The following is a 13,245-nucleotide window of genomic DNA, read 5'->3' as shown; positions in this document are numbered from 1 at the left end:
ATGGCCTCATGAGTCCATGCTCACCCACAATCCACCTAGCCCATGTTCCACCTATGTGACCACCTTACTCTACACAGGATTGCATTTGGTTTAGGAGCACCACAGAATTTAATAAAATGTAATCACCGTCCAATCAGATCCCACTATTTAATTGGAGAGGGGCTAAAAAAAAAAGTAAAAAGACAACAACAAGAATATGGATGCAGCATCACCCTCCACATCAACAATAATGGATGATATTGTAGTCTATGCTTTTTGGAAAGTTTTAATATATCTGCCATTGTATGTGGAGCACTACTATGTATGATGTATAAAATAGTATGTAATCCATTTTTTGCCTGTCCTAGCAAGCAAAATCACACAATATTGGATCTGCTAGACACCCTTTATGTTTATTTTTGTGCAAATTGATTCAACCATGATTCAAACTATACTTACATTAAATCTGTATATCCTGTTTGTATTACATTATTCAAGTCTTTCTTTGTTCCTTGATATCAAGGCAGTTCTTGTAACTGTTAGCAAACCATGCTAACAGTTACAAGACATGACTTTGCAGCATATGCTAGTCTTGTATCAAAGTAGTTATGTAGCTAGGTTTTAGTACTTCAGATATACTGATTCGATTGTTATATGGTTTTATTTGTGTGCAAGCCTGATAACTGCTTGTGAATCATGTTAACTTGGTATCTTTTGTGTTCCTGTAGGGCAGTGGTTCTCAAACTGTGATGTGAAGCATTCCAAGGTGGTACACTGGATGACCTAAGAAAATAAAAATCTGCTTGCCTTAAAATATTGAAATCAAAGGACTGAAATCAATGTTTCCACCATAAATGTCCTAATATTGCATTTGCTTGTGTGCAGTTAGAACATGTATGTAACCCTAAACCTCAGGCCTTCACTCTCAGATCGACAGTTTTATAATTATTCAGATCAGTTTTATCTTGGCCCTAGTGTAAAACCCTGTAAAACACCACAAGTAAACTATACTAATATGGGCATGTTATATGTTTGTAACCTACACTAATCTAGCACACAATATGGACATTGGGGTACCTGTTCATTGTTTATCCTGCTTGTATTGCAGTAAAACTCTCTCTACTTCTAATTTAGGTGCTTTAATTAATCACTTAGTTCAAACTAAATCAAGCTATTAAAACGTGTCCAAGAATTATTGGAATCTTGGCATAACTGCACTATTAATAAAGTAAAGTTGGAAAGCAGTGACATCACAACCTTTACACTGTTTTAGACACTTGCTACAAGTTCATGCATGCCAGGAAATAAAAAGCGAACATTTTGTTTTTAAATTTGAAGGCAAAACAAACTGTATTCCTAAAATTACCCACCTAACATGGATCACTGCATCCAATTTTCAAATTAGAGGGCACTTAACAACATTTTTTTAGACACATTACCTAATTGACAGGTACATCACCAGATTGTTTTGCATTAAAAGGAAACCCTAGCTGTCACTCAACATTTTTACACCCATATAAAGGGCAGCCAATAGGGCAATATGCCAATTAGAGTTATTCATATCCAACCCACACACAAATCAAATTTCAGTCTAACTGGAGATGCATCTGACAACCAAGTGTAAATGCAAGTAGTTAAATCTCATCAATCTTACGATCTAGTCACAAAGGGCATGCTATATTTTACCACTCAAAACACATCAACATTGAAGAAAAAAAGAAGAAAATAAATGTTAATGGCAGCATTTGGTTTTGAAAGCAGTCCATTTTTTGTACATTTTCTATTTACTGAAAAGGTTTTTTTTGCATGATTGTGTCTGCATGCCTAAAACATTCTGCGCTTCCGTAGTGTGGTCATTTTTTGTTTCATAAAATAATTATTTATACACAATTAGAGCCTTAGTATGTTATGTTGTTTACAAAATAAACAAAATGTACAGATTTGGTTTGCTACAAAATTTTTGAAACTATTATTTCTACGAAATAAAACTTTAACATTTGTTTTGTTGCAGTGATATATTATTGAAATTAATAAAATATATTTTAACATCACGTGGCCAAGAATATCACTCACCCCTACTAGTCAAATTAATATCAAAAGGTAAATAATAAAAGGTCTACATCATGACAACTATTACAATTACATCAGGAATACAGACAAGTTGAATTGACTGATAAATAATAGTCCAATAAAAGTCTTGTCATTTTTTTACAATGCAATGACCTCTTTGGCGAACATTTGATAAACTTTGTGACGATTCATATGCAGTGCACACTTTCAAACTCAAATAAAAAGATCACTCTTTTATTAAGTGCATTATCCAAGGAAAGCATAACAAAACAAACAAAAACTGTTGGTCAGGTGAACATTTACTGAAAATAAATCACAACTCTTTGGTGCTGCGTATCACACAGGAACCTGTCTGTTTATGTAAACTGCCTCTCCATCAGTGCCACACACTAAGCACTGTCCAAGCACATCCAGACTGTTGACAGACAGAGTCTGGCTGGGAAGCATGTGAGTGGTCTCCAGCCTGCCCTTGCTGGAGTCTCCATTGAGCCAGGCACTGATGAGGGACTGGTTTCCCCCTGCAGGAGCTGCCGCACTGCGGGACATGATGCTGGTGTTGCGGCCTAAGAAACACAGACACAAAATAAAAGAGGAAAGACATTTGAAGTTTGTATAAGACTGAAAGTCAAGGCACTTTTAAAAGGTACTGAACATGCAGCATCAACACTATAGAATAGCCCATAATCTGCCCATATACTGTCTTCTAATGTTTGGGGACACCTATCTACAGTTTTTAAGGGGGCATATTTTTTGTCAGTATGCAGGATCATAACACTATGTCCAAATGTTTGTAAACACCCCTGCATTCAGATACTTTAAGTGGCACTCATTACTAACACGGATGTTCAATGCACTCAAATAAAGCTTACTTACAATACAATAAGACTTTCAAAAAGATAATCCCAAACCTTACAACCTCATGAGATCATCCTCGTTTCTGATGCATCATATCATCAGGGACAACCAGTCGGGTAAAATGTGTATAATGGATGACAGCAATTTCAGATAATCTCATTCCTTATAAGCAAACCGTTGTTACTTATATGAGTGTTTTCATACTATTATAAACACGGTATAATCTCAAAATGCTAAATATGGCAAAATACTTAAGTTACATTAAGATATTTTCAGGATAAGTAATTTTCTCGAGTAATTGGAAATCCAAATTCAAAATGATGTTTGATTGACAGTGTGTACCTGAAGTTGCTATGTGGAATTTTAACAACCTAAGCCACTTGGATTAAGTAATACTGGACATTGGTCTAACTTCGACTGTAAAGGCTTTAGTTTTCTTTTAGTCAGACCCTGGAAGCCATTGGATTTTACTTACTCTGCAGGAATGAGGGGGTGTCTAAGCCAGAGGAGGTCTCCCAGTGCAGTAGAGAGCCGTCTTCTGAACAAGTAAACAGGTGGTCTGGGTTTGTCGGGTGAAAATGGACCTCCCACACTAGAGAAGAACAAAAAAGATACAATAATCAGTGCCAATGAGTTGACTTGACTTGCAGCTTTCCATACTGACAGATGAAGTACTCACTTTCAGCAGAGTGGGCTTCCATAAGAGAGAAGGGCATGTTGCCCTGCCTCACGTCCCAGATGCATAGCATACCATCTTGGCCTCCAGTGGCCACTATATGCTGCTGGTTTGGGTGTCTGTCCACACAGTGCAGTGGCACTCTGTCCCCAGTGCTACAGAAACAAAAGACATTGTATTACTGCTATACTGCTATAACAGAATGGAGGGAACTGCATGAAACATATCAAACACTGTAACTGCAAATAATGTTATTTTGAAGCTATTTATTGACCCTGTACAGGTAAAGATCTTTTAAACTGATGCAGAAGAACTGATGTGTCTGGTCTGTAATTGCAATTACACCAGCAAACAGTAGTTGACGGAGACAAAAAAAAAATAAAAAGGCCAGATTACAGTACTAAAAAATACAATTGCTCTCATATGCTTTGCTCCAGTATGCTAGGGAAGTCTGCATCAGGCTACGGCTTAGATTCAATCCAGAAGCAGAAATTGATATTTACATTGCTTGTAAAAATAGCATGATTTAAACTCTTCTCAATATAAGATCTGAATATCTGTGGCCATTTCCTGTTGCATAATAGCAAGTAGTTTTCTTTAGAGGTTTAGAAAGTAAGAAAGCAATGCTTCCAGATATAAAACAGAGAAATAAATATATGAACAGAGACTCAAATCAAGAGGACATTCTGACTGAAGTAAAAATAATAATAATATTAATAATAATAATAATAATAAATATAGCCGCAAGCGGCGATTTACGGGGTTCGAGCGTTACAGGCAAAGAGACCCCTGGAGGCCAGTTAGGCTTAAAACATGTTGCCGGTTGACCGGCATCGCCAAACTGGATGAGGATGACCAGCATGACCGTGAAGACCAAGCTAGATTACCAGCATGACTAATCTGGATGACAAACTTGTTGACCATATAGACCAAGCTGGAAGACCATAATGACCAAACTGGATGACCAGCATGGCAAAGGTGGTTGGCCAGTATGACCAAGCTGGAAGACCACCATTACTATGAGGACAAAGCTGAATGACCAGCAGGACCATAATGACCAATGTGAATGGCCAGCATGACCAAGCTGGATGGCCAGCATAACCAAGCTGGGTGACCAGCGTGACCATAAAGACCATAATGGCAATGCTAGATGAGTGGTGTGAGTAAACTAGTTGAAAAGCATTGATAAATTGAGCTGTAGTGTTCATCAGGTTTTATGTGGTGTCTTACTGCACTCTAGTGGGCATTTGGTGAAACAAATTCAGTTCTTAAATTGAAAAAACACAAGGCATAAAAAGGGCATATAAATAACCCGTATATAGTATATAAGTTTTGACCTGATTAACATTCCGCCTGTTAAAAGCTTGCTGGAATGTGATTGGCTAATAGTGACCACAAAAGTGTCCATATCAAATTTTCATTTGGTGTACCATTAGTGCATGGGCCATAGATGATAATTGGCTAGGATGACCTTGATAGCTTGTATGGTTCTAGAGAAACAGCTATCGAGCATTGGCCCCGCCCCCTGGGGGGGTGTATGTCTACTTAAACTGACAGGGTATCTGAGAATCATGTAATGATCAAAGGACTGAAGTGGTATTAGTGTCAGGTTAAGCATTCAAAAGTTATAAGTGTTAAAGACATTTTACTGCACCATGGTAGAACTCATTTGCATATGGCGGCCATATTGTTTATAAATGTAAAGATTTTTTTAATAATTATTGAGGAATAAGCTCTGCTGAACTGTTTGACACCAAACATGTCATGATTGGTCAAGGATCCAAGGACAAGATCTCAAAAGTAGGTTTTGCATACTATGCAAATTAAAAAAAAAATTAAGTGGGTGGAGCATAAACAAGAATGACCCAGGCGGCTGAGCAGCATGACCAAGAAGGATAAATATGTTCAATTAAGCAAGACAAGCAAGATTGAATAAGTTCAGCAGAGCTTTAATTTAGAATAATTCACTTGTAGCTGTTTCACCAAATGACCACCAGAGCGCAGCAAGAGACCACATATAACCTGCTGGAAATCTATCACTCTATCAGAAAGACAGAACGTTCCCTATTAGTGTGTTTCTATTTATTAAAAAGAGAAGAAAAGTCCGATTGGGCTCCAAATTGGTACTCATGATCAAGTGGTCTGTATATACATGTATGTAAATTTGTGTGTTGATAGGGTCAAAGGTTCCTGACTTCTGACCATTTAGGTTTGAAAAAAGTGATAATACAGGCTTATGGCCTACAAAATGGCTGTTGCTCTTTGGCCATATTAGAGGCAAAAAATATCTGATTTGGCTCAAAATTTGCAATCAGGATCACAATATCAGTCTATATATGTATGTCAATTTCTGTGTCAATAGGGTCAAAGGTTCCTGACTTCTGTCCATTTAGATTTGAAACAAGCGATAATACAGGCTTGAGGCCTACAAAATCGCTGTAGTTTTCCAGCCGTTGTAGAGGCAAAACATGTCCGATTTGGCTGAAAATATGTGTATAAATTTGTGTGTTGATAGGGTGAAAGGTTCCTGTCTTCTGTCCATTTAGGTTGGAAAATAGCGATAAATAGAATAAATTGAAAATAGTTATTTTTTCACTGTAGAGCCTACTGAAGACTTATTTGGCTCATACTTGGCACATGTGCTTCAAATGTCATTGTTAATTAGTAGCTTCAACAGTTTTGGCATGTTTTAAACTTTGACAGAGTTTTGGCCAAATAACTCTGAAAAGGCTTTCACGTACATGTTTGATCAAGGTTTATGGGCCTCAAATAGTTAAAATGTCAAGATTTTTTTGATAATTATTTACCTTCAGGGTCTCAAGATTGCATCAAGACCAAATTTGTTTTGATTGATTAAGGACTTAAAGACAAGTTCGAAAAGAGCAATTTTTACTCTTTTGGCCACTGATGAAAATCTTTGCATTTTTGGTAAACACATGTAATTACAAAGTTGTAAAGGCTACAGCAAAGTATACAATTAAAAAAGAATAACAAGCCTAGGCCACTTGTACCTTTAGATATAACTGATTTTCTGCTATAGCGCCCCCTTGAGGCCAATCAACGCCATATTTTAATGGATGATAGAAGGCCCTGAGATACATGTAGGGTATAAGTATCGTCCTGATTGGTCATTGTTTAGCATGTCAAAAGCTTGCTGGAATCTGATTGGCTAATAACGATCGCAAAAATTTGCATATCAAAATTTCCTTCTGTAAAACATTAGGACATAGGCCATAGATGATACATGCCAAAGGAGAGCTTCATAGCTTGTACGCTTCCTGAGAAACAGATTTTTAGCTTTGGCTCCGCCCCCTGGGGGCGTATGTCTACATTGTATGTGTATTGTGTATTGACATGCTACCTCAGAATCATGTTGGCATCATAGGTCTAAAGTGCCATTAGTGTCGGTTTAAGCATTCAAAAGTTACAGCTGTTAGAGTAAATTTGGGTGTGCCACGGTAAGATTAATTTGCATATGGCGGCCATATTGTTTACAAATTTCACAATTTTTTTGATAATTATTGAGGTTGGGACTCTGCGGAGTTGTTTGACACCAAATATGACAGGATTGGTCAATGACCCTAGGACAAGTTCTCAAAAGTAGGTTTTGCATATTATGCTAAATAGCAAAAAATCTAAGTGGGCGGAGCTTAGTGGTTCTATTGACCTTTTTGATTTGCCATTAACCAAGGAATCATATAATGCAAGAATTTTTGCTCTGGCTATCAGGGTGTGGGAGTTACGAGGCCTAACGCATTGACCTTCGCCATAGCGCCCCCTTGAAGCCGATCGGGCTCATCTTTTGAATCTGAGTAGCGGTGAGAAGTACTACCATATGACCAAGTCTCAGCCCTGTAGGCCTTACGGTTTCTTCTGCCCAATCACTTCTATGGCAGAAAAAGAATAAGAATAATAATCGGAACAATTACAATAGGGTTTCTAGCACTACGTGCTCGAACCCCTAATAATACATTGCACATACAGCATCTTTAATACCAAAACATATATTTTTTTAAGCTAGCTGAAGTTCTTCTTACTAATGTATTATAGGAAGAAACCTGTGTGTGATGTTGGTATGTTTTTGTGTCTTGTAAACTTCGTTTCTTACAGGGAAAGGATCTGTGCAGGCTCGTTGCCCTGCTGTCTGAAGTCCCAGAGCTTCAGCTGCCCGATGGAGTTAACCGTCAGCACTTCAGTCGTCCGAAGGAAAGTCACTGCGTGGATGGTGCTGCTGTCTGCATTTTCTGTGGGGAAAAAATCATGTGCGAAGATTTAAAAAATACGGTTCAAATCTATTCCCACTGTATCCGTGTAAGAAGCAAACTTCTGGCAGTGCTGGACAGCAGTAACATGGCCCTGGGACTAAAATGAGCAGATTTACCAATGTACAAATGCATTGTGTTGAACTGAATTTGTTGCCTTTATTCTGATACACATAGTTCCTCAAGCAGCCTCTGTATATTCAGTGTGATTAAAAACTACTTTATACCAAAATAATTAGGAATGCACCAATTATGATTTATGACAAGACTGAAATTCTTAAAACATTTCTCTAGATTCTGGTGATTACTGTGGGCCCAGTTTGCATTAATCTAAATAACCTTTACATTTCCTGTGCTAAATGTAATCAAATTTACATTAAAACAAGTCTAAATCATAGGGTGAGGACTTGTGTACAAAATATTGCTTTCTGATTCAATAAAGAGAACGCATTCATAAGCTCCTTATTTTCTCTGGTAAGCATTTTTGGGGTTAAGCAATGAGTTTTCTGTGCCCTCTGCTGGCCATAGCTTACAAAATATTAGTGTTACATTAACAATGTTGACAAAATTCCAATTAAATGTTATTAGTCTTAAGGTTTGTCTTATGCCGACCTTACACCTAATGATTTTCAAGTGAATTCACTGTCGCAGACAAAAAATTCCAGAGTCAGGATAAATTCACAAGAGTCTTGCTAGAGTCAAGCTGCAGTCGAGTCATCTCAATTGTTTAGTGTAAGGTGGTTAGGACTGAAAGTATTAGTCATTTAGCCCTGGTGCTATGATAAAATCAACCATGTTTAATATTCTTAAAAGTCTTAAGACTTTGCTCACACAAATAGTGACGTGAACAATGTTAACAACCAAAAGTAGAGCTACAGGAAGCCACTAGGCAAGAATATTTTACAGTTTGCAGTGAATAAGCCTTATATGGTTCCTATTTTAATATGTACTGTATTTTAAAACACAGATAGCACATAGATGCACATTTTGCAAAAAAGAAGGTAAAAGGGGTAAAAGAAGCTTACATGCAGAGTTGAACACAAAATGTATTATATTAAAAAATATATAACTAACAGTGTGGCAAAAAAATTAACTGTCGATGGGGACAAAAGTTGTTTGTTTCTGATAAATCAGAGTATTGATATAGATATTATTTTTAACTTAATATGTATAGTATGTAAACTTTACCAGAAGCATGATGTGAAATAATCTCAAAAAAGAACCTAGTCCTAGCCTAGTGATCCCCAGTCCTTGCTAAATCTTAGTCTGTGAGTAAAAAGTCTGTGACGAGTCTTTAGATGTGAGAGGGTGAGAGACTTCTGTCTGTTAAAAGTCTTTTTAGAGTCTTTTTCAAAGTTGTGTAGTGTATGAACAGCATAAATCAGCATGCCCATACTATTACTGATATAATGATTAATGTTGCTTATATTGTTCAATTACTTAATAGTAACATAAGCATTTTTCCAGTTGTTAAAATGTACATACTAAAATTTACACATACAAAGAGAAATGAGCTTGATGGTACAGATACATCAATAATAATATTGCAATATTTGTGAAATATGAGTAGAATGTATTTTTTTGTATGCAGTACTGACCAATAACACGTGCAATTCCTCTCTGGTCAGCTTTGTAGAGAATCACTCTCCCGTCCTCCCCTACAGACACCACATCTGGACTGCTGCATACCACTCCAGTGCATGGGGCGCTGGCACGCTGGTAGTGGTGTGATCTGTCCCACACATGAGCCACAGACAGAGACTACAGTGCAAAAACACAATCAAAAGCACAGATATCAGCTCTGAGATTCTGAAATGTTTAGAACCTGTTCTACACCAAGGTGCCAAACTTTATGACCAGGGAAATATTGTAAAAAATGGTGAGAATCCAGTCCGATATGTATGGTACAGAAAATACAGATAATGTGTTGGATGTCAAAAATAAAAGTGCTAAACCTGGGATATATCCCATGGCACTTTTAGAACTCTTGTTACAAAACTATTTTGTGCCACAAGGAAGATCAACAATATACACGACAGGGAGACTAGTAATAATGTTTTGTCTCAATGCAAAGAATACTATGCATGCATGCACATATGATCAAAATAAACAAAACACACATGCTTAAAAAAAAAAGTCAAATCCTATTCCTACTATGAAAAATGTTTTAATTTACAACACTGTAACAATACCTCATCAAAATAAACATTTACAAAATATAAATATATATTAGCACATACCCAGCTTATTAAAGTTGAATTTAGTTCTTGCTCATATACAGAGGGTGAAAATCTTTCATACCTGGCTGTCAGCATGAATTTTATAGATGGTCACGGCTCCTGTTGATGATGCTGTAATTAGCCTTTCCTGATCCAGGAACTGAAGAAGATTTGAAAAAAATACAGTAATCAAATGTATAGTAATTAAATAAAATGTCCTCTATTGTTAATTAAAAAACACACACTCTTCAGCAACTGACAAGTACTAACCAACTACTACCTAAAATAATGTCTAACTTGATCTTAATCATGACCATGAGGAACTAAAGTGGGGTCTGACACAGGGTCTTAAAAAGACAAAAGACATTTAATCATAATCCTTGCTAATGGTTAAGTTCATGCATCTTGGCATGTTCTCCTCCACCAGTCTTACACACTGCTTTTGGATAACTTTATGCCACTTCTGGTGCAAAAATTCAAGAAGTTTAGTTTGGTTTGATGGCTTGTAATCATCAATCTTCCTCTTGATTATATTCCAGAGGTTTACAATTTTGTAAAATCAAAGAAACTCATCAATTTTAAGTGGTCTCTTATTTTTTTCCAGAGCTGAATGCTGCCATGGGTTGTATGTAAATGCTATGCAGCAGAAATCAAGTATGAAGAGCATAAAAAATCTTTAATAAAGTCCTTTGTAAAACCTGTGCATTAATTTTAATTTGCACATATTGCACATATTTTAAATGTGTGTTATAGACATGTTGATGATAATCTTTTACTTATAGATGCTGAAAGCATAGATAAATATGCAATGGAAGTTCAATTTTATGTTCTCTTTACAGTAAAGTTCCACTTTATTACAAGCTTAATACTTTACAAAAAATATGCAAATTGTACTCAAATGCTCTCACTCTGTAGAGGTTAAGATCAGTGAAATTGCTACTCAACAGCTAAACAATCATCTATGTGTCAATGTGCTTTTAGGGAACCACAACCCTGTGCAGTATATTACAGCTTGTAGAAATAAGACACATAAATACACATAAAATGCATGCAACACTCAGATTTGACAAAATATCTTAACTGAAACCTCACTTCCACAATAATGGCTTTTTATGAGACTGACCTGCAAGTCCAGCACATCTCCTCCATGTTTACACTCACACAGTAATTGTGGATCTCCCTCCAGCTCATCGTCTTCACAGGCCATTCCAGTCTCTCCCACACCCCAGATGCAAACCTGATTAGTCTGAGAAATAAACAGTCACTCAGCATGTTTCACAAAGGCTTGAGTTTTTCAGTTTTCTGCTTTTCATCCAAGTCAACAAAAGTCAACAAAAGTTAAAACACTGCTTGATCACCTGTCAGAAGAGCAAGTGGTAAGCTAGCTACGCTACAATTAGTCTTGGACTATAATCTTAATCAGTTGAGTTTACTGGACCAGTCCATCACATTTATCTTCACCTTCCTTAGCAAAGCAATTGTTCTTTTTAGTGGGTGTTTTTTTGGTCAAAGGTTTTGGAAAACTGACATGTGGCCCAGTTTCCCAAGAGAGGGGACTAATATCACAGAACATGCTGGAATCCAGCTACCCAGTGCTGGCAGCACTCATGTAGCACCAAACCATGATGCTACCACCACCATGCTTGACTGTAGAAAAGGGGCTGTTTTCTTGGCACTTCTCACCAGGATGCCAAGGCATGCTGAAGACCATCTGACCCAAACAAGTTTATCTTGATCTTGTTAGACCACATGACAGTTTCAGTAATCCTTGTTCTTGGATTGTTGCGGGCTTTCTTGTGCTTCAGCTGCAGAAGAGGCTGCATTCTGGGGACAGTATCATGCAGACAGAGTTGATGTAGTGTGGGACCTATGTTCCGAGCACTGGAGGTTAAACTCCCACTTCTTTAAGCTCTGCAGCAATGCTGGGGAGGCAAGTTCTGAGTGGAACCAGTCCTGAAAAACTGCTATAATGACCTAGGCCATTGTACTGTATCTAAGTTTTAGGGTGTTTGCTAACTTCTTATAGTGGCTAAGCGTAGCCTCCCGGTTGTGCTTCATTAAAAGTGGTTCTGGTAATCTCCATCATCCACTCTCCCCTATTATGGTATTATGGTACTCAGAACACTGAGTGAACTAGTCATGTTTTACATAGCCTAGGTCATATTTGTGGAGAGCAACATTTCTGTTTCTCACATCTTCTTTCCATAAAGTGCCATGCTGAATATCTATGGGCCATTATGAGAGAATTGTACCAAAAACACCAAACCAGGCTTGCTCCTTATTCACACCTGAGACCGTGTAACTTGTGGGACCTGAGAGGAAAATGGCTAATTGAGGGGTGAGGGATATACTCACTTTTTTGCTAGAAATTAATGGTTGTGTGTTGAGTACTTTACACAAGTATAATATCTTCAGTGTTGTCCCATAAAAATATATATAATTAAATATTTACACAAATGTGAGGGGTGTACTCACTTTTGTAAGATACTGTATGGTACGTGTGTGGACACATAGTTTAACAACTCCAGCAGTAAGTTACTGCTGTGTTTGGTCCATTCACACACTAACACACCACTGCAGTACTGAGAATGACCCACCACCCAACAATAATGGATATGATACTGTGAAACAGTTGTCTGAGACTCCGCTGTGTGTCTCAGTGAGTGTGAGTGGTGGTACCTCGTTGTCCCAGGATCCGGTGGCGAAGCAGGTGGGCTGGTGCAGGGCGGCCGCGTGTACAGGCCTCCAGCGCGTTTTGCTGATCTTTTGAGACACATACTTGGCGTTGATGCTCTCCATGACTGAATTAAACACCACCTTTATCTCGCGCTCTTCTACTACTTAAACTCAGCTCAGAATTCCGGACTCCCGCCAGCTCCTCCTTCCGCCAAACTACGGCGGCTCTGAGGAGACAAACCTAACAACACTACAGCAAAGCGTTCTGTCGAATTGTGCTACCTTGTCAAACCGTCCTACCCTAGTGTATAATAAAGGTGAAAAACACAAAAGAAGCACCATATTAGAGCATGTTCCCAGCAGAAGCCTATGTACTGTTTTTTTTGAATAGCCTAAATTACTGTTTCAGGGTAAAGTTATGATAGATATTATAAATTGCTTTTGCATTTATTTTAATAATATATATATTTTTTTATTATTCTTATTAAGTGTAATTCACTTTTGTGTA

General features: G+C 37.5%; 1 protein-coding gene across 1 annotated transcript; it reads right to left on the bottom strand.

Annotated features, from left to right (window-relative positions):
* Window positions 1–2,267: 2,267 nt before the first annotated feature.
* nup43 (nucleoporin 43) lies at window positions 2,268–12,975 on the bottom strand. Its single transcript, XM_007255205.4, has 8 exons — window positions 12,741–12,975; window positions 11,185–11,307; window positions 10,144–10,221; window positions 9,441–9,603; window positions 7,689–7,824; window positions 3,584–3,735; window positions 3,380–3,496; window positions 2,268–2,612 (listed from the first exon to the last, which is right to left on the bottom strand). The coding sequence occupies exons 1-8, from the start codon at window positions 12,858–12,860 to the stop codon at window positions 2,386–2,388; spliced, it is 1,116 nt and encodes a 371-aa protein (XP_007255267.1). The 5' UTR covers window positions 12,861–12,975; the 3' UTR covers window positions 2,268–2,385.
* Between the last annotated feature and the right edge of the window lie 270 nt (window positions 12,976–13,245).

Source organism: Astyanax mexicanus, chromosome 1 (assembly GCF_023375975.1).
Source record: "Astyanax mexicanus isolate ESR-SI-001 chromosome 1, AstMex3_surface, whole genome shotgun sequence".
In the NCBI taxonomy this organism is placed as follows: domain Eukaryota; kingdom Metazoa; phylum Chordata; class Actinopteri; order Characiformes; family Acestrorhamphidae; genus Astyanax; species Astyanax mexicanus.
This window is presented reverse-complemented; position numbering and strand designations above follow the sequence as displayed.